A 27,757-nucleotide genomic window follows, 5' to 3' on the forward strand; every position below is an offset into this window, starting at 1 on the left:
CACAGGCTAATACAGCATATATCTTAATGAAGGTCGCAGTGAGTCATAATGTAGCTTCATGTAAATCCCCTCCATGGACTATTTTTAATGGCCAGATAAATTCTCCACACCTTCAGGGCTACTGTCAGTGCAATGACATTGAAGAAGCCTGACTGTTGGGTCTCAGCACTGGGAGCATTTTCCCAAAAGAGGAATGTGGGTGGAGGGGGGGGGGGGGGACTTTCTCTCCCACTCATTATTTAGTGGCCTGCCACTAGCAAAGATCCATGGATATTGAAGTTAATATAAACTGTCAACATTTTTAATAAAGCATGTTGTAAAAGGAAGTAAGAAATAATAGAGTTCAGATAAACTGTAGCTATCAGCTCAGGAATTTATAGTCCAGTCAATCTAATTCAACAAGGGTCCAACCCAGGAGAAAATGTTTCCTACTTATTATGTGTCCTAATAGCCTTCTACATTAAAATATACCTTCATGAATTTAATGTAACATACTGTAAAGTTATAAAGCAAAGTTTCAATGTTTTCTAAATAGCGTTAATATTGGAAGGTGAAGATGTACCCCCAACCAACATATTTGGGGTCTTTTCCTACGTTTTCGGGGTCAATCTTTCAAATAAAACCTTTTTTCAGAGGATATTTGAATGTCTTGGCCAAATTTTCATCTTACAGCTTGTGCCACACTGTTCCTATGGATGTATTTGCATCTAAACTGGGTATATATCACTGTAACTATTTCAATGGTATTAACAATACGCAATAATGTTGCACTGCTGATAATAGACACTTAAAAAGCATGTTTTTAAATTTCAAAAGATGGCTTTGTCTTGCAATGGTTTGATCCACTGCCTCCTTTGGTGGATGCTCAGCACCACAGACATGCAGAATTGTAGGCGTTTGTGTGTATGTGAGATTTCTGGTTGATTGGTAGAGGCTAAAATGAATGCACTTTCACATGCTTATAACAAATGATTTTTTGATGAACAATTTAAAGCTGTTTTATTTATGAGCAAGGTCTGGCATGAATGCTTTTTAACGTCATATACTAAAGTATAGATGACCTGCTATTATTTCTAGCTTGAAATGAGTGACAGTTAGTGCTTACCACCTACTCTGAAGCTTTTTCTGTAATGAGATGATTGATGTGTGTGGGGGAGCACAGGATGGAGTAAAGCGCCAGTCAGTCAAGCGCTGTCCAGCTGTACAGAATTAAACATATCAGCCTGTCAGAGAATAACTGTAACTGTGGATTATTCAGCTAAAATTCACAATGTCATGCAAACCCTGCTACATCAGGGAGGCAGCCTTGTAAAGCCTGTGAAAGATTGCTTGATCACTCTTTGATAGGGTGGGAAAAAAGAGTAAATTATATAAGAGAACAGGGTCACCCGTTCATCATCAGGACTCAATTTATGCCCTTGTGCACCAGTATGGAAAACACAATATGAAGGTATATTACAGCAGATTTAATAAGCAGTTCTGCTTCATGTGAAGCACATTCTGCTGCTAGTGCCTGGATGTTCAGGTTAAAACGGTCACCATCTTTTTTTAAAGTTACAGAACCGTTGGAAATGTTCTATTTTTTCGTCCTGGTGCTGTGACCTCTGAGCCCCGTAGATAATGAAGTTATCCAGATTGAAATGTTGACGATGTGACATTACACATGAATTTTTTGGTTCTTTAAAGCCGGATTAATTTATATTGTATACTGTATATCATATAAACCCAATCCTGCAAATGGTCAGGCTAATTGACACTTAGCTGGATCATGACCCAGATGGTTTACTGTGAACCACATACATGAAGTAATGACCACTAGAGGGTGACAATTTTTCGGGACTCCGCGGTACGGGAGTCAATTTCACTGTTTGTAACGTGATAGGGACGGATAGAGCATAGAAATCAACGGGAGCGGGACGGAGAAATGTGTTTTGAGTGTGAGAAGATCGCCGTTAGGAATTACTTAATGAAATCGCCTAGGCCTGCAGGTAATGCATGTATAGTGTAGCCTAAATTTCTAGGCAACCGCAGTGATTTGACCGCGATTAATCAAACGCACACATGCAATATCAACTGGCTAGTTATCCTCCAGACAACAAATGGACGTCTCGTTGTCTTTCTCTCTTTTCCGCCGGGTGGCGCAAGAGCCTGCGCGCGGTGTGAAGCGCGTGTCCGCAACAGAGTCTGCAGCAGAGTCTGATAACTTTAGACAACATAGGGAACAAAACGGGAGCGGGACGGGATTAGGGAGTCTTTCTCTAGGGATTTTGCAGGATTTTTTGGGGGGATACAGTCACGTGATGGGGATATGACGGGAGTATTTTCGTGGGCTCGGGATGGGATGGAAGCGACAATTGATTCCCGTGTCACCCTCTAATGACCACATACAAATGGCTTGCTTTATTAGATTCATAATGAAAGAGTTGATTAAATGAGGATTTTAGATGAAAACATGCAGATTTTTGTAAACTCACCATGATCTGTACTCATCACAATTAAATAGTCATGATGAAAACGTACCTATACTTGTACATGATAGAACTAAATAAATCTAATATTAATACAATTAAAATAAATAAAAGTTTGTAAACAACAAAGAACTAGTAGTAAAGTGTATAGGGCATAAACTCAACTAAAAGATTCTAACTGTTACATAGACCATTGGCGCCAGAACATGTGGCATTTAATTTGTCATGCAATCAAAGCTGCTTTTAATAGATATTAGTGAGGTTTCATTTTCATAACAGGTTGATGATTATCACTTAAAAGTGTCTTGCTAGTCCATGAGGAGGACCTCACACACAACATCACTCATACTGTAGACTGTTTAACAGTACAGAAAGTAGGAAACGTTGTGGAGCACAATGTAGAACAAAATGACACCAGTAACAACGTAGAAACATGAAATAAGAATATAAATGAATCTATAGCCTCAGTGCATGCTGGGACGGTTCTCACCACACCTACCTCATGTATGTCACATGATCAGCACTCAGCCAATCATATAAATGCTGCTCATGGTTAAGATAAGAGCGCACTGTTAGCCAAGCTAACTTCATCCAGGATTACAATACTCCACCTGCTTTCAAAGAACCAAATTAGCTGAATGAGAATAAACAAGATTTGTTTCGCCTATTTGTTATCCTGAATTAGTTAAGTTACATTTGAAGAACATGGCCCGGGTGTGTCTACTGGTTGTTACAGCGCCCGGAATCTGTTAGCTATAACTCCACACCGGCACCGCAGATTTCAATTTAGGTGTGCTTTTTTTCTTTCTTTTTTACTTTAGACAGAGTAAGGCTGTTCCCCCTGCTTCCAGTCTTTATGTTAAGCTAAGCTAATGGCCTCTTGGAATCATACTTTGGTACAGACATGAGAATGATATTAATCTCTTCCTCAAATTGATGGCAAGAAAGCATATAAGCACATTTCTCCAAAAACTGAACAATTTCCTTGTGAACTCATAGATAATTTGTTAAAATTGTCTCCCAAACATTCCATGTCAATAGGGACCGTTCGGTATTTATGGAATTGACCACCAGAGGAAAATAGGGGAGGGTCATGTCTTTTTATTCTTTGTTGATGGGAGGGTCATCCAATTTTTTTTTGTCTAAGGGAGAGGGTCACCCAACTTTTGTATTCATGAGTACAGCAAAATTTCAAAGTGGCTTGTTTGATGCATATTTATCCATGTAGCTCCATGTTGCTCTCACAGTCTCGGCCCCCTATCGCTAGCAGATAGGTCCCTCCCTGTTTAGTCAGCCAGACAATTTGAGCTGTAGCTTTAGAGACCGTGGGATTTCCCAAACTGAATAAATCCCGCTCGCACATATAAACACAAAACTGCTTTGCTAGCTCCATCGTTTTGTAACTAAATAATTTTATTCATTAGCATGATTGCCGTACTGTTTAGTTCAAAAACATCCAAAACATAGTACGAAAACATAGCAAACCAGACGCAAGCTTTTATTTTGAAAAGTCGAAGCTTGCGGATACCAACAGCCGGGAGGGCATGAGACGGGAGGTCTGCAGGCTGCATCCATACCCACCTCAAATATCCTGGATGATGTTCAGCTTTGGCAGCTTTATCTATGCTAAAATATGCTATGACTGAGGAAGCCTAGTGACGAGTCCATAGAAACCAGTGTCCTTTGTTGAATGGTCTCAGTGTTTTATTGTTTTATTTCATGTGAATACAAATTTACTAGATGAGTAACTTAGTATTTGAAGTAATGCAGTAATGCAGGAAGTGTGCATTTAGTTTCCATGGTTATTGTGTTTCCACAACAATGTTAGTGAGTAAATCTACTGAAATGGCCACCACACCATAACAGAGGAGTGTGATGCGTAAGATCAGAATGCAGAGGTTTAGTTACATACGTGACGGCTGTAAAAATACAATGGACATTCATACATCTTTGCCAGGTACAAGCCCATACAGACAGCTCCAATATAATATTGGGGAGGGTCATCTCTTTTTTTCCCAATCATTTGGGAGGGTCATCCAAAATGTATCACTGGTGAAGGGAGGGTCAAGTCTATTTTGATTTAAGGTCCCATAACTCCTCCGGTGGACCCTGAAATAAATAACGAACAGTCCCTTAGATGGTCTATGTTGGTGGCAGATGGGAATATTATTAGTGCAGTATTCTCCGGTATAACAACAACTTGTTTGTTTTGGAATCGTGGGTGTTGTCATATTTCACCATAATCACTCTTATAAGACCGTTTGGTGCCATCGAAGTATGAAAACAATGTGCAGTATGACTCACAACATTATTGGAACGAGCTCTGTAATGCCCAGTAGGCTATGCTGTATTTCAAGTGTATTGAAGCCAGTGATTACACTGTCAAAAGAAATGTGTGAAATGTGTTTGCCAAGAGATTCTTCAGGTACAGCATGAGCCAGAGAAAAAACATGTTTTCATTTCTTGCTGTATCGGTAAGAAATCCCGCTGAACCTTTCATCGCCCACTTCTGTCCGAGAGAAGATTATTTACATTGTAAGTACTAATCATCACAGTTCTGTAAAGCCTCTTCTCATAGCTATCAACACGATTCAGGCCTCAACCCGAGAGTGGAAAGAAGAGGCTTTGCCGTATTGATCGTCCTAAATGAAGGATTTCTGCACCACAAAGATTACTAAGAATTAAGCAGAGTGTTTAGTGGCAATCAAGTCTGTAATAAGAGGAATGCATAATTAGAGAGCAGGTACTTACGAACATGACCCTCTTGGGGATGTGGTCTGACTCAACCAGAGGATTCTTGTAGAGCCAAAGTTCCTCTGGTTGAATCACTCTCTCAAAGGGCTCCAGAAACTCTGTAAATCTGTGGCAAAAGAACAAACATACACTGGTCAGTTACTCATGTTCTCAAACTCACCGTATCAGGTATCACATCCTGATGCACAGTCTGATCATGCTTTTATTTTATTTTCTTATGTTCGTTTATTAGCACATTATTTAGAGCTGGGCAATATATCGATATTATATCGATATCATGATATGAGACTAGATATTGTCTTAGCTTTTGAATATTGTAATATGGTATAAGTGTCTTTTCCTGGTTTTAAAGACTACATTACAGTAAAGTGATGTCATTTTCTGAACTTTCCAGACTGTTGTAACTGTTCTATTATTTGCCTTTACCCACTTAGTCATTATGTCCACATTACTGATGATTATTTATCACAATTCTCATTGTGTAAATATTTTGTGAAAGCACCGATAGTCAACACTACAATATCGTTACGGGAATCGATATTGAGGTATTTGGTCAAAAATATCGTGATATTTGATTTTCTCCATATCGCCCAGCCCTAACATTATTATTGTTTGAATGTATATTGGTTGAGGGACGTTCGACATTTGCAGGGCACAATAAAAAAAAGGGTTTGGACATGAGGCCAAGTAAGCAGGGCAACTTCACCCAAGATCACCTCCACTGAAGAGCTCTGCTGTGTCACACTGTTACTGAGTGGGAACAAATTAGCATGCTGCTGCTTCCTCCAGCCCTCCCTGGCCACCCAGTGATCTGTCAGACACGACCTTGTTCTCTGTCGTCTCAACAAAGTATTTTTGTCACTGCAAAAAAAAAAAGAGCTTGCTCTGTTCGACCGTTGGGGTTGTGAGATACTGTACCTACTAGAGCCATGAAGAGATCCAAATATTATTAATATAATAATATTTTTTTGTGTTGCTAGGATATTGTCTCCTTGCAACAAAATGTTAAAACTATTACTCTCTTTGGGGGCATTTGGTATTGAAATGGGGAACGAGGAAGGCATTGCTAGTGTTATAGCAGAACAGAATTGTGAAGACTAATCTCGGTGTGTGTGTGTGTGTGTGTGTGTGTGTGTGTGTGCGTGTGCATGTGCGTGTGTGCGTGAAGAACAGGCCCATGTAAGTTTAAAAATAAATCCGCAAAAAAGTACAGCCACTAACAATTCTAGGATCCCTTAAAATAACAAATCCCAAAATAGTAAATATCTGCAGTCCCTGGCTTGCTCTCCTTGTGCATGATTCACTTCAGCCTCATTACATTACATTTATAGTATGTGGCGAACAGAAGATGACCGTGCAAATGACACACAATATGCTTCATGAATTACTCCCATTTTCCCAGCTTGTCCTCTCTGCAGTTCTCTTGTTCAGAAATCACTGACAGGAAATGTTACACACACACACACACACACACACACACACACACACACACACACACACACACACACACACACACACAGAGAGCTCTCAGGTCATTAAATGCAGCTCTGGTCTACCTGTCACTCTGTTAGACTTCTGCATCCAACCCCTGATGTCTTACAGTAATGAGTTTGAGGCAAACACATTTACTCCCCTAAGGTAACTATACAATTCATCTTCACAATATTTGCTTTCACGTTAGAATGCACACAGCATGAAGCCTTCCGTCAAAAAGGTACAGATGACCCTGGCCCAGGTGGGGAACGTGCAAAGGTCTATGGTTGACCCTTTAATGGGATCAAGTACAACAATTTACTTACTGACTTATGTCACTGAAAATACAAGTTATATGTATTTACATGATACATTGTTTAATTAATAAACATGATGCAGCCCACATTGATACCCCACCCCCTGTAGTTATTGTAAAACACATTTTCAGATGTGTAGAACACGCATGCCGCTAATGTAAATATGTAACGCTAACTGCAACTGACCAGCTAAGTCAGAATGTCTCACCAAAAATCAGGTGATCAAAAAAGAAAAAAAAGGGTACAGAGAGAAAAATAATATTAAAAAAAGAGCAGAGAGGCAATTGTCAAATTTCTGGCCCAAAAAAGTGTGAAGAAGCGCCAGATATGATAGGTGAGGCTGAATGTGTGAACAGTGAGGAGCTAGGCAGAGTAGCAAATCCTGCTGTAGTGTTGAAGCTAGAGTGAAGATGCTAGTATCATAGGAAGCTAGACGACCTACACTAAGGCATCCATTGGTACCAACCATGTCATGCAAGCTAGTCTGGAAGGGGCTAAATAATGCTCCAAAGTTAGGCTTACCCATGGCGAGGGGAAAAGCCGCATTGCCATTTTTCAAAATGGTGTATTTTAATATTTCTGCATACTGGGGTCCCTTAAACAGTCTTGGAATTGCACAATAATGTGGGTGGTGTTGGTATTAGAGTGGGTGTGGATGAGGGGACAAATTTGGAATACTCTATCCCCGTCCATAATTCCGAATGACTGGCCTGCATAGCATGCATAAACTTTCTGCAGCGGGATATGAAACATGGGCCATTGTATCAGGTTTTAAATTTAAAATCCTAAATACTTTCATAATATCAAACCCCATTTTTGATTCATGGTCAATATTTTTCTGGAATAGTTTTTCAATGTATGTACATTGTGTAATTACCATTGTGCTACCTCAACCAGCAAAACAAAGGCAAGAAAATATGTAGCAGTGACCACAATTCGGATCCTGATTGTTCCTTCAAGGAAAAACAGCCGATTGTGGTCCATCTCACAATGATGCACTACAGATTGCAATGGACACCTCAAATTTCACTATGGCAATCTATTTTCAGATATTTTCACCATCATTGCTGGGGAGGATAACTTGCTCCAAATTAAAATGCCTTTTGGACATGTAATAATATTCCTCCATACTTTTGGAGAATGTGTATCCAATCTCCTCCAACAAATCAATACCGCCCTCAAAGGATTTCCCTTGGCTCAAGTTGTTTTTTTGCCGCATCTTTTCCAACCATCATTATTACAGTAAAAGTAGTCCCTCCAGAAAAACGCGATTATGCGATTGCATAATTCAATGCATAATCAGCCAAAGTCCGCATATTTATGCGGGGGCCGCATTTTTTCAAATACACCGCACTTTCACCGCATAAATTGCCGCTCAAAATATGCAGCGCTTGCATGATTTCATAATCCCCGCATTTTCGTTGTAAAAAAGTCAAATATATCTTAGCAGAAAGTTGAAAAAATGTTGCGTTTACTTCACACAAGAGCAGCCATTTTTCCCTGTTGCCATGGGAACGTTATGAAGTGACGTAATTACGCGACGTGAACTTCATCGTAAAGCAGGTGTTGGAGGTTGAATTTGACATGTACTTTGAGTCTCTTAAGTTGGTATCCAATAAGAAAGCTATCTTAATATCTGATATTATCTGAAATTTCTTTGTTTAAGTGCTCCTACTGTCTATATTATTAACGATTTTTCTCTTTTGTATCTTGTATTTCCCTCTGTTTAAACTATTACCTTTATTTTTACTTTCATATTATATTATTTGTATATATTTTTGTATCTTATTTGTTTACGTATTGCGATGACTGAATATCTGTAAACTATTTTTTTAAATAAAAAAAAAAAGCAGGGTGTTTTTTTTTCTCTTTTTCATCAAGTTTTTGCAAGTTCCCGCAATTTTTGCAAGTTCCTGCAATTTCAGCACATAAAATTGCATAAATATCCTGCATATTCCATCGCATTTTTGCTCGCAACAGTCACAAAAAATCTCTGCATTTTTCTGGAAGGACTGAAAAGAAATACTCCAATATGGTTTAGATGCACTTTATGGGCTCCAGGCTCCAAACGTGAAACACAGTTGGATTTAATCAAGGCTTCATCCTTGATTCCATGGATAGACGAGCCTGGCCTTTGTGGAAATGAATTTTACTTTTGTTGTAATTTACAGGCTGAGATAAAAGCAGTTGGGAGCGTGTCATTTACAGGCTGGTGGTGACGGAGTATGCATTTGTCTGGGAAGGAAGGAAGGGTAATGTGGAAAACATTCACATTAGTAGAGCTAATGTCAGAGCTTGGAGAGGTAATGACATACACAGCATGCACCCCAATTTATCCTGCTGGGAAATAATTGTAATCATATTTGTTCAAATAGAGAGACAGAGAGGGTGGAAGGGGATGTGGGCTGCATTCTAGTAGAAACAGAATTGGCCCATTCAGACAGGCGAAATGCCTGCATAACAGCAGAAGGAGTATCATTTAAGACTTTTGTTTGTGGCTAATTTTCTGTTATGTTTGCACCCATTTGTTCTGCTTATTTCCAAGCTTAAAACCCTTTCAACACTTTCTGTAGATAACCATGAGAGCAGGAGCTATAGAGACATTGAGAAGAGACAGATAAGGGAATAAAGAAATGGTGAGAAGAACCAACCATGTCGAAAAAAAAGTGTAGAAAAGGACCGCACTCTCATCAGTGCAGCGAAGCGATCCAAGGCCTTCTGACATCAACTCTTTTTGCACATTAAGTTTATCTATATCTATTTAAACAGTTGTACATTTTATTTCCAAATTGGATATATTTTAAATATTGCTTGTGTCGTAGTCAATTATTATTTCATGTATATTGTTCCCTATTATTTAATGTATACTCTGTATGTGTGCTGTGTGTCTGATATTTTGCTGCTGCAACACCGTTATTTCCCATTTTCTGTGATCAATAAAAATCTATCTATCTATCTATCTATCTATCTATCTATCTATCTATCTATCTATCTATCTATCTATCTATCTATCTCTAGCGAGAATAGATGAGCTCTCTAAGTGCCCATAAACACAAGGCACACAAAAAAGCCCTTAACTCAGCACCGCCTGCTGGCTGCCTGGGGAGCACCTCATTCTGTTTTATCTGCTTCGGTTTGCTCCGTGTAGAGACGTTATTGAGCAAAGGCATAATGGCTTATACAGGGGCCAAAACATTATAGATTAACTGAAAGGGGTTAGAAGGTGAATGTGTGAAGTTGTTAGATAGCCGCTGTTGGCATCACACTTTTCAAATACTTTAGATTTATAGTAGTGGGAAGCAACATTTTTCTGTAAATGGTTTAATTGTAGGGGACATTTATGTTCAATGACCACAAGGTATGCGATACGCCACATACTTTTTCATCAATTTACATAAAGAGCAGCCCATAACTACTTTAAATCTTCACATCTGACCTTTTCTAACTCAGGAACTTTTTAGCTTTTTGTCTCTTTCCTAATCCTCCTCATTAAAACTCTGCAATTTGTGCCAATATATCATCACCGATTCCTATCCATCTCTGCTGGATGTATATTCTAATTCGACGAGTGCATACGCAGCCGAGGAGATAAAACTGAATTGTTGAAACACTTCGGAGATTTAGCATGCAGCAGCGTCGCGAGCAGTAAGAGCAGTTGATTAAAAGCTCTTGATTTACTATGCACTGTGGGCAGAATCTGTGGCTATGGCCTTGGGAATACATATCTTCTGCTGTGCCACAACGACAGAAAGTTAAAAAAAATGAAAAATCTAGAAATTCCTCCTTAATTAGTTAAGATATGCTGCAAAGCAATGATGCATACAGAAGAGTGGAATAGCTTAGTTGGATTAACTTCAGGCAAGCTCTCATTTTCACTAAACTAAGTGTGAAAGTAATCTTTTGGCTGATTGTCTGTGTGTGTTGCTGTCTGCGTGTATTTTCGTGCATCAGCCTATCACAGATATATCCAAAGGGGAGCTGAGTTTTCATCTATATCGATCGCATTATATCTGCTAGCAGGGGCCGGTAGAGCGAGAACCAAACACTGAGAGCCCTTATTGAACTACGGTCACACAGCGTTTATCTACAGGTTCAGGAGGCCGCAGAGCAGCTCCACAGCTGTATAGGTCAGTTAGGGGTGGCTGTGGCTCGGAGGTAGAGTGGTTACCCCTCAACCACACGGTTGGCAAATCAATCCCAGGCTCCTCCGGCCACATGTCAAAGTGAACCCCAAGTTGCTCCCCGGATGCTGTATGTATAGCTGTCCACTGCTCCTAATACTTAGGATGGGTTAAATGCAGTAATAGAATTTCACTACATTGTACTGTGTGTAAAGTTTGATCCTTTTGTTTGTTTGATCCTTTTTAGCAGACAGAGCGTGTGACCTTCACGTCTCAAAAGGAATTGAAAATATGAGGGAGCTTTGCAATGTCCACGGTACAGAGGTGCAGAGCCCCCGACAGAGCGAGAGGTCTGTTGGGATGTCTAAGATTTAGCTCGGGGCAAGTCTTGTCCTTCCCCAGTGGTAAGGTTGAGCTTTCACCGCTGCTGTTCACAGGAGCGCTACGGTGGCCAGATGCAACCAGTGACACGTTCAAAAGGACGCAGGGCATTGTGTCAATTGACATTTGATTGCATTTGCACTCTCGTGAGGTGCACATCTGGGCAATAGGAGCGAGCTGCGTGGGTTTAGAGAAGGGACTGAGGGAGAAAGAATTGGAGCTGACCATCTGCTAGATCTGGGACAGAATTTGAACTTTCCTTCCAGATCAGATCAGAGGTGGGCAATCATCACAGCCTTTCTCTCACTCTGATGGCACCCACACGTCACCCTCTACTTATTTATCCAGTCATTTAATCATATAGCAGGGAGCTATTGAAAAGGTGATTTATGAGATTTACAAGCTATTAGGATGAGAGGATGTGAAGAGCCCTGGGGGAAATTCCCATCCGTCTCTGTTCAGTGCATCTTCTGGTTCATTTACCACTGGTAAAGTCCCATTCCTCCTCTTACTCGCCATCAAATCCAACGGGAGAATTTGGCTGGTCAATAAAGCTAAATGGTCAGTGGTGAAGAGCTTGGGCCTTGGTATGTTGTATTGGTAGAAATATGAGGAGGGATTCAAGCAGAAATAATAAGAGATGTGAAGAGACAGAATTGTGGAGCAGACTTTTTGCTGGCTTTCTGATTCCTGGCCGAGTTGTGTCCCAGTGGTGGGTGGCGGCCTGTCTGTGTCTACAAATCAGCAACAAACTGCCTGGATGGACACCTTAAAGTCCGACCACATTGTTTTATTCTTTTTTCCTTTCTTCCTTTTTTTCTTTTAAGTCGTTAAGTAATTGATGTGCTTTATGTGTTGGCTTTATCAAAGTGTTTGGTCTCAGTCCGTTAAGATTGGTTTCTGTCATCTTCTATTTTTAAATTGGCGAAGAGTAACACATGTTTGGTGTTAAAGGTGCTATATTACAAAGATGATGATGACACAGTGCATATATTAATGTTTGCATGAAGAACCATAAAGGCAGGGTGGCGTAGAAGGACTAAGACACTGTAAGTCAGCATTAGCATCATGTTACAATCAGAATAATAGAATGTTAGTTAAAGGCATAAATTACAAGAGTAGTTTGACATTTTGGGAAATGTCGTTCTCTTTCAGGCCGAGAATTGGATGAGAGAATCAATACCACTCTCATATCTGTCCGTTCAATATGAAGCGACAGCCAGCAGCCGGCAAGTACAGCATAAAGACACAGGGGGAAACAGCCAGCCTGGCTTTATCCAAAGGCAAACAATCTGCCTATCAGCACCTCTAAAGCTCACTAACAAATTATATCTTGTTTGTTTAACCTTTTAGGTCCAATATAATGTGTGATAAGCTAAGCAAAGCAGGGGCTGACTGTTTGCTTCATATTGACTGTACAGATCTGAGAGTGGTATGGAACTTCCTAACTAACTCACAGCGAGAAAGTGAATATTCTCCAAAATGTTGAACTACTGTGTTGTGTTATTTGTCAAATCATACAGAGTTAACAGAAACTGATTAATGTTCCAAAAGCAACATTAAATGCCAGCTTGCTGTATAGGGTTCTATTACAAGGTACTAAGTGCATCTAATAATAAGTAATGTGGGCCATTCGTGTTGTCTATTTTGCAAACGTACATTAAATGGATACATTTTCACAGCGCAACTCAGCTCACATCAGCTTTTTCAGAGTTGTGCATCTGAGAAATGTGCTCAGTCACAATGTTTTAACCACCAGAAGAGAAATTTGTAATGACTGGTGGATGAGAGTCAGAGCAGGTGAGCTGCGGTTTATCACATAGCCACAACATAACCCAATAAACACAGCTGAAAGGAAAAAGTACAGCACAGGTTTTGCTCAAGTTTCCGTTCCTTACTCGACACAGAAAAATAAATCCTGCGTTTGCTGTTCCTGCAAAATCTAATCTAACTCCTTTGGCTCGGCCTGATTAAAATAAAGACGACCACGGGTATCTGCGATTTAATAAATTCACTGAGATTGGATGAGAGGTGGGTCACAGGGGAGAAAGAGGGGAGCCGACTGCTGGACTAAGGATACATTCTTGATTTAATTATGTTGTTTTATTTGATTCATTATTGGACCCGTATACCGGAGCAAAGCACTGCTGCCCTGGCAACTAACATGTGTTTATGTTTTAATTGTAGAGGGCCTGGGGATAGCTGTGCTTTTTAAGAATGGAAGTTTCAATCATGCTAACAATCTACATAGAAGATTGCCCTTAGGATTACAGGAGACTGAATCCAGGACATTTGAGGCTGCATTTAAATGGCTGGAAAGGAACCACACAGCGGGGGAATGTGTAGAAACAGAAGGTATTAAGCGTGGAGGTGAGGTCGTGTGGCAGGTTATGGCAGTGGGTTCAAAGGCTGAAGTTTGGAGACACAACTAAGGGAAACTACACTCATAATATGAATATCCTCATCTGAATTTGCCATGCAGCAAACTGCATAGCAATTATAATCACATTCAATCAACATCTGGGATGTGTTCAAAAAGGACATTATGTATTTCCCTAGAGGCTTCTTATACTGTACTCTGCTATGCAAGTCAGAATTCTGCGAGTGCAATAAATGTCACAGCCCAGCTCTCTCTGTCTCTTGTGTTCGTGGTAAAAGTCGAGGCCTTTGACTGAACGTGTCCGGAAAGCACAGCACCGGTCCTGTCACAGGCAGGGGAGAGAGGAGGGGAGTGGGATAGCTACTGAGTGACACTCAGCTAGCTCTGGCTTCCCTCGAGATATCCCTTCAAGTTGGCTAAATGGGAGAGAAAAAAAGAAAATGTCATCCTTGTCACGCTGAACCCTGGTGGGGGATACAGCGGAAAATGCAGGGTCATTTTAATTTCAATAGCCCATTCACATTGGATAATTCAAGAAGATGTATTAAAGAAGCTAGTATATAATGAGAAGCAAACAAGGGCTGGCTTGGTCAGAATACAGGTGTCTGTTCCCGATAAAAGCCCCAGAGACACCGTGAGAAAGGTCAGAGACACATATTTGAGACAGGCATTAGGAAATGCAGTGGTCTGAAGCTGGCAGGACATAGCCAAAGGGACACAGAGGGATTCGGGAATCAAGGAAGCTTGGCGGCGGTGGTGGTGGCGGCGGTGGTGGGGGTGGGCATGCAAGATAAGTTTCCAACCCACAGCAGGAAAGCAAGGAGCCAGGCTGCCACGCGCAGATGATTTGCCAGCAGGCTTTGCAAATACTCCACAGGTGTTAGCTTACATTCATTGAGCTTGCTGAGTAAATGCATCAACTTTACCGGCCCACTGGAGTCGAATCATCAATTGTGGTGTGCTTTCTCTCGTTCTTTTGTACTGTATACGAAAAAAACAACCTTTGGACGGTCTTATATAGTACTGCAGTGCACAGGAGTACTTCTGTAATGAAGTCTTGTTAAATTTTCTGGTGTACCCCACTTTCCTTCTCATCTACATGAACTTTAGCCATTCATTTCCTATTTTTCCACTATGCATGATGATGACTAGTCATAGTGGAATGAACTATTGCTTTAACTATAAATTGCAGTGTTAGGTAGGAAAAAGGGATTTCCACAGCATCCTTAAAAAAAGTCGTGTTTTGCCAACATTTCAATCTGTTGAGGCTACCATTTATTAAAGCACCCATATTATGCTCATTTTCAGGTTCATAATTGTAATTTGAGGTTGTACCAGAATAGGTTTACATGGTTTAATTTTCAAAAAACACCATATTTTTTGTTGTACTGCACATTGCTGCAGCTCCTCTTTTCACCCTGTGTGTCCTGGTCTCTGTTTTAGCTACAGAGTGAGACATCTTACTTCTGTATCATCTTTGTTGGCACTCGCACATGCGCAGTAGCTAGGTAAGGATCATATCAGCTAGCTAGCTGTTTCCATAGCCAGTAAAAGAAAGGCTGTTTCTCCAACTTCGGCCTATACAAGGCAGGATTAGCTGGGAGACTTCTTCTAAACGAGGGCGCACTTCCAACTTTGTGTGGAATACCTGCAGAAAGGAGTTCTTTTGTAGATTATGGTGAACTAGTGTGTGTTGTAGCAGTGTTTTGCCATTGAGAACGAGGTAGCATGCTAGCGGTTCGCCACCTTGTATCGGCTACTGACGTAGAAAGCCGTGCAGATTTGGACCAGCTCACCCGGAGACTGAAGGCAGAAGACATTCAGGCTATGTTTACACGGAAACGATCTGAAGAGAAAACGCAAAAGTGGCGTTGCGTTATCACTTTTTATTCTGCGTTTAGACGAGCGTTATGGAGGGGAAATCTGTGTGCATATGGTGACGCAAAAGTGTGTGAAATTCGATGTAGTATGCACTCCAGGTGACTAGGTGGCACTGCCACACAACATCACCAAGGCACCCGCCTGCGTAGAACATTCATTCTACTTCTCTCCTTAGTAGCGCGAAACCAAAACATGCCGAAGCGAACAACAAAAGCTCGTCTGGAAAGACGAGGAGGTGGAGTTGCATGTTTGTCTGATGATGACCGTCACAGTTGACCGTGATAAGCCACAACACAGCACCCACGGGAGCACTACCAATACCGTGAGCCTCGCGGCCCTTCAGCCGCTGCTTGAGAGCGAGAGGCAGCGGCCAGAGGAGGCTGAAGCAGACCCTCCTCTGGCCGCTGACGGCTGACCTCTGCCCGCTGACCGCTGCCACTTGCTCGCTCTCTCTCTCTCTTCATCCGTAACGTTGTCGCCTGCTCTGGCTCAAATGAATAGCCTACATATCGTCATCGAACTATAACAACCTTATCCACATTGTTGAAATCATTTAAATATTGAGCCATTACATTGAAATTCTAACAGGAGCCTATAATTTCTGTAGCCTACTCCGTAACAACAGACGCCTTTTTCTCGTCTCTCTCCACACCTCTGTCTTCAGACTTTTGTGTTTTTACCCTTTAGACGGTAACGCGACGGTGGAGCGTTTTTAAGATTTCCACTCTGGAGGGTGGTTTCACTTTTTTGCGTTTTTAAGCCCCCAAAAACGCCGTCGCCGTATAAACGAAAGGCACATCCGATGAAATATTTTTTCGTTTTCACCCGAGAGCGTCATCGTGTAAACAGGGCCTCAGAAACCTGTATCTCACTCAAAACAGCATGGATGGTTTGTATGCGTGTGGACGCACCCGAGACACAATATAACACCCCAAATCCCAAAAAAAGTGATTTTTTCATAATATGGGCACTTTAAGAAATTGGCATTTCGTTCTCTTCAAGTTATTTAAAAATGGCTGCTCTAGAAATAAGCATAATTCTGAGTACCTGGCAGCCATACCTGATGTTTATCACTGATGTTTTAGTTTGGCGCTCTGCTGACGACCGCCACTGTTGTCTACACAAGACGCAAATAACTGCTTATTAACTGTGCTTATTTGTTTCTTGGTGGATTGTTTCTTTAATAACTGGTATGGAATTAAACTATTTGCACCTACTGTACATTTAGGACAAGTTTTTTTTCCAGCTACGCTCACCCCTGTGCTCTGTAATTATCCTGCAACCTTTAGATAAACCAGTCACTGAAGTGTGAATACACATGGGGAATTATGTATTAATCAGTTAACCACGAAATGTTTAAATCTACAGGTCAAATATGAGTTTAACCACGTTCCCTTGCTTTGACAATTACGATTATTAAAACATAAAAACATGACTGCTGAGGCACGGATAATGAAATCTGCAGGCAGAATAACTGACACCTGTGGTCACCACAGAGGTTAAAATGGTTAAAAAGGTTTCACATTTCAACAGAAGGTATATAAAGAAACTGCGGCTGTGCATGTGTGTACTTTTTTGTATATAAAGTAAGGCCTGAGGGTAGCCATGCTAGGACTGTTAAAAAAAAAAAAAAAAAAAAAAAAAAAAAAAAAAAAGAGGAAGGAAGCGAGGTGGCAAGAAATACACAGAGACACCCTGATCACATTCACCTGCAGTGCTGGTGGACACAGATGTGGGACTGGGACACAAGGCTGACATTTATCAGTGTTGTCATGCTCATTGTTCATCCTAGCAAATATCAAAGTCGACAGCGACAAGAGAGAGATTCCAGCCTCGTGCTCTTTGTTCATTCAAAGCGAGAAAAAAAGTGAAAAAAAAACACCCCAACAGTGAAGATGCACACCCCAAAAAAAAATGGGGGGGGTGCTAAAGCTGCATTAGCAGCGTCAGGAGCCAGGGTGCACTGATGGATGCCCACCGACACACACACACACACACACACACACACACACACACACACACACACACACACACACACACACACACAAACACACACACACACACACACACACAACCATGTATGCATGCTGTCACACTCACAGATACAAACTGAAGACAATTCGATTTTTTTTTTTTTCTTACAAACATGAACGAAGTGATGTTATACGTTCATGGATCTACAATACATCTGCTGATCTGTATTAGGAAGTGTATTGAATGTTCTCTCACTTTCCTAGCCTCAGGCTATTTAAGTTTCATGGCTACGGCTTGAATTCATTTTTTTCCCCTTCCTGGTTATTTGTTTGTTTTGTGTCAAGCACTCTTCTCTGTCATGAGTTTTAATATCCTTTGTCATTTAGATTTTTTTTCTCATTTTCCTAAGGAGGGTGATGTTGCTTTAGATTTCCACAATCTGCACGTGCAAACAAACAATACCCGAGGATAGTAGGAAGAATCAGAATATTCCCATTGCACATGCCACTAACACACAAGGATGTAAGGATAAATCCCAGCTAAAGCCCTCCCTACACTCAAATAGGTGTTTTCTTTTATTCTTGCTGATCAACCTGTTTAAGGAAACAGCTTGGTGAAGCCATGTGGCGTGGGCAGAGTGTCACGGAGTGGGACCCAGCCAGCCAGCTCAGAAGCGCCCTATTTTTATTACCTCTTTTGTCAATTGCATGATGCAGAATATTGTCTCCCAATGAACAGACATTCTGGAAATGACTGATGGCTAAAAAGAAGAAGAACGTATAAGACCTTATATCCTTGGCTTCTGACAATCTGGTGGAAATCAGTTTAAACCAGGGGTTTTCAAACTGTTAAGGGGGGTTGCATGGCGGATGCGGAGGGGGGGAAATGAGATAAAGATACTGCAAATGGTGAAAGAGGCAGCATGCCAGTGTCCTTAAAACACTGGGAATTAAGTTACCGTAGTTTAGCTCGCTGATTTGGCACGTTTAATCAATATGGTCAGGTGATAAAGGCAAGAAAGCTAACAAAATGAGAGAAAGAGAAAGATGCCAGTCAAGCCTTCTCTCAGGCATTACACACCCACGCAGCTTTGAAAAGAGCTCTTATCAGCCAAAATAATTGAAATCACCTGTGATTTTTTTTGCCTAAATGTAAGTAGTTCCATTTCACAGCGTTTACTAAGTGTTTAAAATTGCGACCCGTTGGGTTAAATAGAATGGTCACATTACTACGGTCACTTGATTAAACCGCCACCATGTGGCAGTAATTAAAAGCCTCATATGTGTCGTTTTGGGAGTCTTTGGAAATCGACCTGTAATGTCATGTAGGTACAGTATTACTTGGGTGTGCAGTGTAGGGCTTTTAACTGCTGTTACTTGGTCTCAACGGCTGCATTACAGTAAAGTGACACAATTAAAATAACTATGAATGGCTCTGCCTGCTTGGTCACCATTTGAAATGTGTTTGAAGTAGAGATGTAATATAAATAGCATAAATGGTCTGTTTCATTTTAGTTTAAAGGTACCGGTGCACTGTTATTTTGCACCCCGGCCCATTACGGCTTTCACCTGAAAGTAATGGAGTCGTCATTGAGAAGTCAGCATGAGAATTTGGGGTTTGACTTATGACACAACTCTAATCATTGACGAGCTGTCATTCAGTGTGGTGTCCACTGATCAATATGTGCTTCCATCAGCTGTCAAGACTAAAATATGTGTGTGATAAAATGAGCTGAGGAGGGTCTGATCTTTAAATGTATCAATAACAACCAAGCCTGTTCCCAGCTTTAGCAAACTTGTAAAGCTGATGCAAATTCAATGGATACAAAACACAATGGCTGTTTACCTTAAAGGTCCCATGTCTGGTGCTCTTTGGATGCTTTTATATAGACCTTAGTGGTCCCCTAATACTGTATCTGAAGTCTCTTTTATATAGGCCTTAGTGGTCCCCTAATACTGTATCTGAAGTCTCTTTTATATAGACCTTAGTGGTCCCCTATTACTGTATCTGAAGTCTCTTTTATATAGACCTTAGTGGTCCCCTAATACTGTATCTGAAGTCTCTTTTATATAGGACTTAGTGGTCCCCTAATACTGTATCTGAAGTCTCTTTTATATAGGCCTTAGTGGTCCCTAATACTGTATCTGAAGTCTCTTTTATATAGGCCTTAGTGGTCCCTAATACTGTATCTGAAGTCTCTTTATATAGGACTTAGTGGTCCCCTAATACTGTATCTGAAGTCTCTTTTATATAGACCTTAGTGGTCCCCTAATACTGTATCTGAAGTCTCTTTTATATAGACCTTAGTGGTCCCCTAATACTGTATCTGAAGTCTCTTTTATATAGACCTTAGTGGTCCCTAATACTGTATCTGAAGTCTCTTTTATATAGACCTTAGTGGTCCCCTAATACTGTATCTGAGGTCTCTTTTTATAGGCCTTAGTGGTCCCCTAATACTGTATCTGAAGTCTCTTTTATAGGACTTAGTGTCCCCTAATACTGTATCTGAAGTCTCTTTTATATAGACCTTAGTGGTCCCCTAATACTGTATCTGAAGTCTCTTTATATAGGCCTTAGTGGTCCCCTAATACTGTATCTGAAGTCTCTTTTATATAGGACTTAGTGGTCCCCTAATACTGTATCTGAAGTCTCTTTTTATAGACCTTATGGTCCCCTAATACTGTATCTGAAGTCTCTTTTTATATAGACCTTAGTGGTCCCCTAATACTGTATCTGAAGTCTCTTTTATATAGACCTTAGTGGTCCCCTAATACTGTATCTGAAGTCTCTTTTATATAGACCTTAGTGGTCCCCTAATACTGTATCTGAAGTCTCTTTCCTGAAATTCAGCCTTGGTTCAGAATTACAGCCACTAGAGCCAGTCCCACAATGAGCTTTCCTTAGTATCCTTTCTGTGTCTGTAACTATTGAGGAGGAGAGGGGGGGGGGGGCAAGGGGGGGGTGGGGGTGTGGCCTTGACCAACTGCCACTTTGCTCGTTTGAAAGCCATGATGTCTCTCTCTCTCTCATGGGTGGGCCAAATTCTCTGGGCGGGCAAAGCAGAGAAAGGGGAGGTAACCTTCCTCCTTATGACCTCATAAGGAGAAGATTCCAGATCGGCCCATCTGAGCTTTCATTTTCTCAAAGGCAGAGCAGGATACCCAGAGCTCGGTTTACACCTATCACCATTTCTAGCCACTGGGGGACCATAGGCAGGCTGGGGGAACTCATATTAATGTTAAAAAAACCTCATAAAGTTTCATGCCATGGGACCTTTAAATAGGGTGACCAAACGTCCTCTTTTGCCCGGACATGTCCACTTTTTACCTACTGTCCGGGGCGTCCGGAGGGGGGTTTATAAATTCATAAAAATGTCCAGTTTTCACTGTTTTTCATGGGACCATTAAGCATGTACTTAAATTGACTGGCGCTTTGTACACAATACTGTAGTATTGTGTGCAAAGCGCCAGTCAATTTACATCACACAAAGTACTGTAGTACTTTGTTGTGTGACGTAATTCCCGAGAGGCTGCCTTGTGGGCGTATACACAGGGAGCAGAGCAGACAGCGGAGCAGCAATGCACACAAAATGGCGAAGCGTTTCCTGCTAAAGATTTCCCACCGTGGTCAGAAAAGTTTTTCTCACTGTGACTCTAGAGTCGTACGCGCTCGCCGTCACTCTCACTTCTCCCTCGCTCTATCACCCACTCCCCACACATGCCAGCTCGACGCACACACACCAGTGCACAAGTATAAACATCAGGCCACTTACGTAGGCTACGGCGAAAGCTCTGCGTGGAGCCTGCGCACAACCATAAAACAAGACTAGCGCAGCTAGTGCAGCTGTACAGTTGAACAGAAAGACATTTTTGTCCCACGTACCGACCCGGTCGGGACCGGACAAGTGGGAGGCGGAGTGCACCGTGTGCAAAGCTGGCACATGTGTTTCAGTGTCTTTATTATTTATCGTATTACATTGAAAAGGTATTAAGAGATATTTTGTTGAAGCTGGATTTTCTAACACAGAAGAGGTCATATTTAGAACATTATTTCATATTATGTATTTTAAAAGAGAGCTATTATTTTGTTACAGGTTGTTACAGATTTGATTTTATTTTATTAGAAGTTATTTTTGCACCATTGAGACGTAATAAAGCATGTTCATTTTTCTCTGAGAAACCTGTCTGGATTTGTCTCGAGGCCGCGCCGAGTGTCCTCTTTTTTGGAAATGAAAATATGGTCTCCCTACCTTAAAGTTATAAAAGTTGAGGGAGACATGTCTCTACCTCTTTCCTCCCGTTGACTATAACACACTTTATATGCAGTATGTGAGTCACCCTGCTGTGGCGAAAAGTGAGCTATCACTCTTCAGTGCATTGTCTAAAGGAAACCACAGAGGAGTCATCAAGGAAAGAGTCTGGTCTGACAGCAAAACCCAGAGGCCTGAGAGGGACACACACACACACACACACACACACACACACAGATGCGATGAAGGCTTCTCCAGAAGGGGCTTGCTTGTTATATATTTTGAGATTTAGGCCAGGAGACTGCTGCATGTGTGTGTGTGTGTGTGTGTGTGTGTGTGTGTGTGTGTGTGTGTGTGTGTGTGTGTGTGTGTGTGTGTGTGTGTGTTGGAGGAGGGCTCTTTCATCTCCTCAGCCCCTCATCTGTCTTTGTACAGATAGGAGTATAAAGCTGGAAATGACAATAATGGAGCAGATCTAAGAAAATACCTGAGAAAGGGGCAATGGAGAGAAGAAGTAACGGAGAGAGAAGGTGAGAGAGAGAGAGAGAGAGAGAGAGACAGAGAGAGAGAGAGAGATGGAGTAAGAATATATCATATCACGATCGGAGAAAGTGTAAAGCAGTGCAGGGATCTTTCTCTCTCCTCCAACAGGAAGATTTACTAGACTAATGGGTACATTCTTATGGAACATTTCTAGACAAATGGTACTATAGCACATACCATACATATGTCATACATCTCTCTATAATATTACTGTCATCAATTACATCTCCTGGGCTTGGAGTTGTTAAAGTGTTATCTACATATTCGTAATCGTTTGTGATATGATTTTCATTTTCAACATCAATCATATTTTTTTCGGAGTGAAATAAATGGTATTAAACAGATTAACTTGCAGCATTAAGAACTTCTTCCAAAGGATTAGAAATGTACAATTTAATTGTATGACAGTAGCAGTAATATTCCAGCATATAATTTTCAATTAGGAAAATGCCTACCAGCATAAGCACAATGCCCACTGTGACTGTGGTCTTAATGACTGGATTCTTGATTAATTGCCCCCTGTAAACATGGCGGCGTCGGATACATTTTCTTAATTTTCACTTTGTAATGTAAAGCTATGGGGGTGGGCTTGGATTTCAGTCAATTTTGAGGCGAAAGACTGCAAAAAAATATGAGAAAATATGATTATTACACATGTCAATAACGACTACACCATTTAGTTGAGAAAATTGGTTACGGTTTCTCCCAAATCTTTTTTGTGATACAGGTGCAGACTGGATTTAACCGAAGATGAAACACTTCAATCTTTTTCAGACAACTCACAAGAATTATGCAAAAATATGCAAAATTATGCAAACATCTATGTATTTCTATTTTCTGTGTATAATCACATTGGGCAGTTTATTAGTTGCAACTACACAAGCAGTGGTGATAAGTAACTAAGCAAATACAATACAAGTACAATACTTGTGTGTACACATGTTGAGGTACTTTTACTTTACTTGAGTTTTTCTATTTAATGCTACATTATACTTCTACTGCACTACATTTCTGAGGGAAATATTGTACTTTTTACTACTACTACTATGTGAAGTGATTCCTTCTGAGTGAACACAGTGAATCTGACTGCAGTAGTGAAAGAAATGCATGAAAGTCTAAAGCTAATTCATCTCTGTTTAGTTCCAGTGTTGATACTGCAAGACAGTGCTTCGGAACCGTCTACAAACTAAAACACCGAAAAGAGATACAAAAATATTTTCCAAAATAGGCATATGGTTATTTTTGTAAAGTAAGTGCTGTAGTACAACTAGCAGGAGACAAGTTATAATTGAGATAAGTTTGGAGACCCTACCTTATTTAATCATTAAATTTATAAATATTTTTGTTGTATCTCTTTTCGGTGTTGTAGTTTGTAGACGGTCCCTAAGCACTCGTCTTACTGCCGTCTCAACACCGGAACTAAACAGAGGTATGAATTAGCAACAAGAGGGTAAGCGAGCCTACGCAAAGTGTAGCTCCTATGGTGCTATTCTGATGCTAACAAGCCTCCCGTTAGCATTCCATTGACTGCCATTCATTTTGGCGTCACTTTGACAGTGAATAACTTTACATATGAAGCGTTTAAAGACTCTGTTTGTAAATTGTTTATTTCTAAAGAAACACGACAATGTATAAAAGTCTCCATTACCTTGTACCTCACGTTATGACTCTGTAGCAGACGTTTTTGTAAAAATAGGCTAACGATTGTGTCATAACCACGAGACTTACTGTTGCACAGTAGAGAAATTGCCGTATCGTACAGGAGAAGCTCGCAGACAGTTTCAACTTACATTAGCGGTTTAAGTTTAATTACTAATGTTAGCATTTTAGTTAGCAATTATTAGCCTGTTCCTATGTTATCTCCTTATATATACCTAAGCTCTCAGGGCCCGTTCACATTGTACGCGGCATGCGCTGCGCTCGCCGCTAGGTTGTCCTATTCCCAAATATATTTGTTGTGCTTGCCGCCGGGCGCAGCGCAAATTTACGTCATACATTCGCCAATATTTGAATGCACGTCACGTCTGCGTCCGGTGTTTACATCAGACGAGCAGTACGCAACATTATGTAGGATACACAGTAGAGATTTGTGTCTTTGAACCAAAAGAAAGCCTTGGCACTTGCCCTGGGTGTGAGGAGAAGACAGAGGAAGGCACCCGCAGCAGCAGCAAGAAAGGTGTGGGGCACGAGACCCTCAGGTCCAGAGAGCACTTCGGGAATTCCGACTGCAGGAGCTCTTTCCGCTGCTGGTGACCGGTTCCAGGGGTAATTTTGGCTCAACAGGGAGCAGACAGTCTGCTGACGAGAGTCGGGCCTCCGATTTCGCGGATGGGTTATGAATGGGTTTTCATTTCTAAATAAAATGTTGCATGTCAACACTGTGTGTCATTGCATGTTTACATACGAGATGTCTGCAGTTATTGCAGTTGGGTATAATAAAGCTAAGCCATGAGCTTGAATTCATACATTCATCATCATTCATTCATACTCTGGAAAACACTGTTTAATGCATATGTGCAATTAATTCCTCCAAAACTGGAGCTTAAACACTTGGAAATGGGTAGTTATTCTGTGTAACGGTCATATACCTAAATACCTATATGTGAACTACAATGAAAACGAACATGACTTGTGTCGATCAGTCCAAACATATTTTACTTCATATAAACACACAAATACAAATATATCCTACAAATACCTGTATGGAGCTGTATATCAACTTGGTATTTGGTTTTCGCAGCTCACAACAGTACACTTCTTCTCAGTTGCTTTGGCACATTTCTCAGATCAGAGATGACAATAATGTGTCACATAGGGAATAGTGCTCCCTTTCATGTGCATTGTTCATTACACTATACTTACAGAGTGAACTGTTAAATATGGACAACAACACAAAGCAGTTTCACTATATTGGTATAAACGATGGCGTAAGGACTTGTCAGTTTGATTGGGTCATGGGTATAAATACTTGCTTTGGACACATAAAAGATTTCAATCTAAATACACGCTTTTGCAGGTCAGTCACTATGCGGTGCCGTTTACACCAATTGTTTTAGGAAATGCACTCACTGTTTTTAGTGACGACATGTCCATGTTGATTTCACATAGCTAAAACAAACCTTAATTATTTAAATTAGGAGGCTACAATAAGCTACACATCTGGCATGCCTATTATTGTGGAAATATGCACCACAGCATAGTTTTGCGTCCGAGGTCTCTGTACGACTTCGAACTGTGTCGTACAGCTCTGGGAGATCGCTGACGGCCCAAATTAACCTCTCGTCCATGTTCCGTTTGTGGATCCACGTGTATTCGGTGTTTACTTTTTTTCTGTTTTTTTCAGACACCTGAATGCATCGCCACAGCGCGAGCGCCGCACTTTCCGTACGCCACAGTCAAAGTTGAACCATGTTGAACTTTGACCGCGGCACGCGCAAGAGCAGCCAGCCGCAAGATGCCACTTGCACTGCGCTTTGCTCAGCGCAGCGGCAGACCAGTTCTTGCGTGTGCAAGCCATTGACAATAATGGGTTTCATAGCGCAGCGCTGCCGTTTGCGCGTACAATGTGAACGGGCCTTCAGTCTGCAAGATTGGGAATGATTGAGATTTCTCTTGGCACAGCTACCAGAAGACTTACAACTTTCAGACAGGTTGCTCACGTCACATCTAGGTCTTCGAGCTCAGTTGGAGGCTGCGCAGTAACGCTCAGCCAGCTCCGGAAAAGTGCTTCTAATAGCCTTCACTGGTCTCCGTCCAGAGCAACGGGATCTGTTGGTCCATTTTATATATGTCAATGATTAGCACAACTTTCATGCATTTCTTTCACTTCTACTGCAGTCAGATTCACTGTGTTCACTCAGAAGGAATCCCTTCACATGAGTAGGCACTTGTAATGACATTTTGAACATGTTAAGAGGCTGAAAGCACGTTTAAAACTTGCCCTGTTTCAGTCTCCCAGGTGCTAACGCTAGCAGGAGGATAGCACCGATTGTTTTCGTTTGTCTCGCTACTAACAGCCCTCCAAATTTTCAAACAACAGAGCTACGTGTTGAAATTGACCGGAATTCTCCTTTAAGTAAAATTTTGAGTTTTACTTGTAGCAGATATTTAGTCATAAACCAAAAAAATAAAAAAAATTACCTGATGATGGTGCTAAATTAAAAGTTAAGAGATCACCACAGGGACATGCACATCTGAATACAATTTCAAGGCAGTGCATCCAATAGTATTTTTTCTGCCTACATTTCATCATCTAATGGATAAATCGACTCACAGGGGAATCTCCGTAAAAACGGTTTTCCTTTAAGAAGAAATGGTGAAAATGGCCCATGGAGAGTAACTGAGTGATCTAATGCCCGTGGAAGGATAAAGACATGGGGTTGGATAGATGACAGCAGGGACAGCGAGACATAATGAGCTGATCAAACGATAGTGGAGAATGAAATGCCAGAGTAGCTTAGAGCGGTGACAGACTGTCAGCTGTTAAGGAATCCCTGGTCTTGCTGTGATAGTCTGCTGCCTCTGCTCTCATTGGAATAATGCTTATTTCTGTCACAGCACCTGCAGAGTTTGTTGATCCAAACTATCCTTCAGCTAAACACAAACAGTTTCATTCTGTCCATCCTTTCTTTACACAATTGTTCTTATCTCTGGTTTGGCCTTATCTGTTTGTGCATTTTTCCATCATTCCATATTCCATTATTTCATCGTTTTTTCATCGAGTTCATTATGGTCACTAATTAAAATTGACACACAAGTCCTTTTAAATACCTTGTACCTCTGGCTTTGTTTTCCATCTATGTATTTCCTCTCATTCTTTCATGTTGTACTTGTCGAATTAGCTCTCTTTTGTTTGGTTTAATGGGATGTCCCTGAATAGACTGCCTTTTTTTCAAAAGCTATGAACTAAGTAATTCGTCAGGTTGATTTTGCATAATCAAGTACAGCAATAGGTGTTCTCTCTGTGCAGTTTCAGACAAAGAGCAATAAATGAACATGAACTGGAGGTCAGGCTCGCTCATTGTTTTCCCTCCGTCTATGGTCAATCAAGCCTGCAATCTCCTCCAATTCCTTCATATTCAAGATAATAAGGGATTGCACGACCTGTGATTCAGTGCCTCAGATGTTGGCTGCCAAAATTACGAAACACAGGGAGAGAATACACTGTAATAATCACGCATGCAGTACTCTAGTTTAACAGTCACATTCTGGAAAAG

General features: G+C 41.0%; 1 protein-coding gene across 1 annotated transcript in view; it reads right to left on the minus strand.

Moving 5' to 3' along the window:
- Positions 1 to 27,757, minus strand: part of plpp4 (phospholipid phosphatase 4) — a 56,045-nt gene that overhangs the window by 21,443 nt on the left and 6,845 nt on the right. Inside the window, exon 2 of the mRNA XM_039784790.1 lies at positions 5,220 to 5,328. Within this exon, the coding sequence (XP_039640724.1) occupies positions 5,220 to 5,328 (109 nt within the window). The remainder of the gene's footprint in view (positions 1 to 5,219; positions 5,329 to 27,757) is intronic.

The sequence above is a fragment of the Perca fluviatilis genome, chromosome 19, assembly GCF_010015445.1.
Source record: "Perca fluviatilis chromosome 19, GENO_Pfluv_1.0, whole genome shotgun sequence".
NCBI classification, from domain to species: domain Eukaryota; kingdom Metazoa; phylum Chordata; class Actinopteri; order Perciformes; family Percidae; genus Perca; species Perca fluviatilis.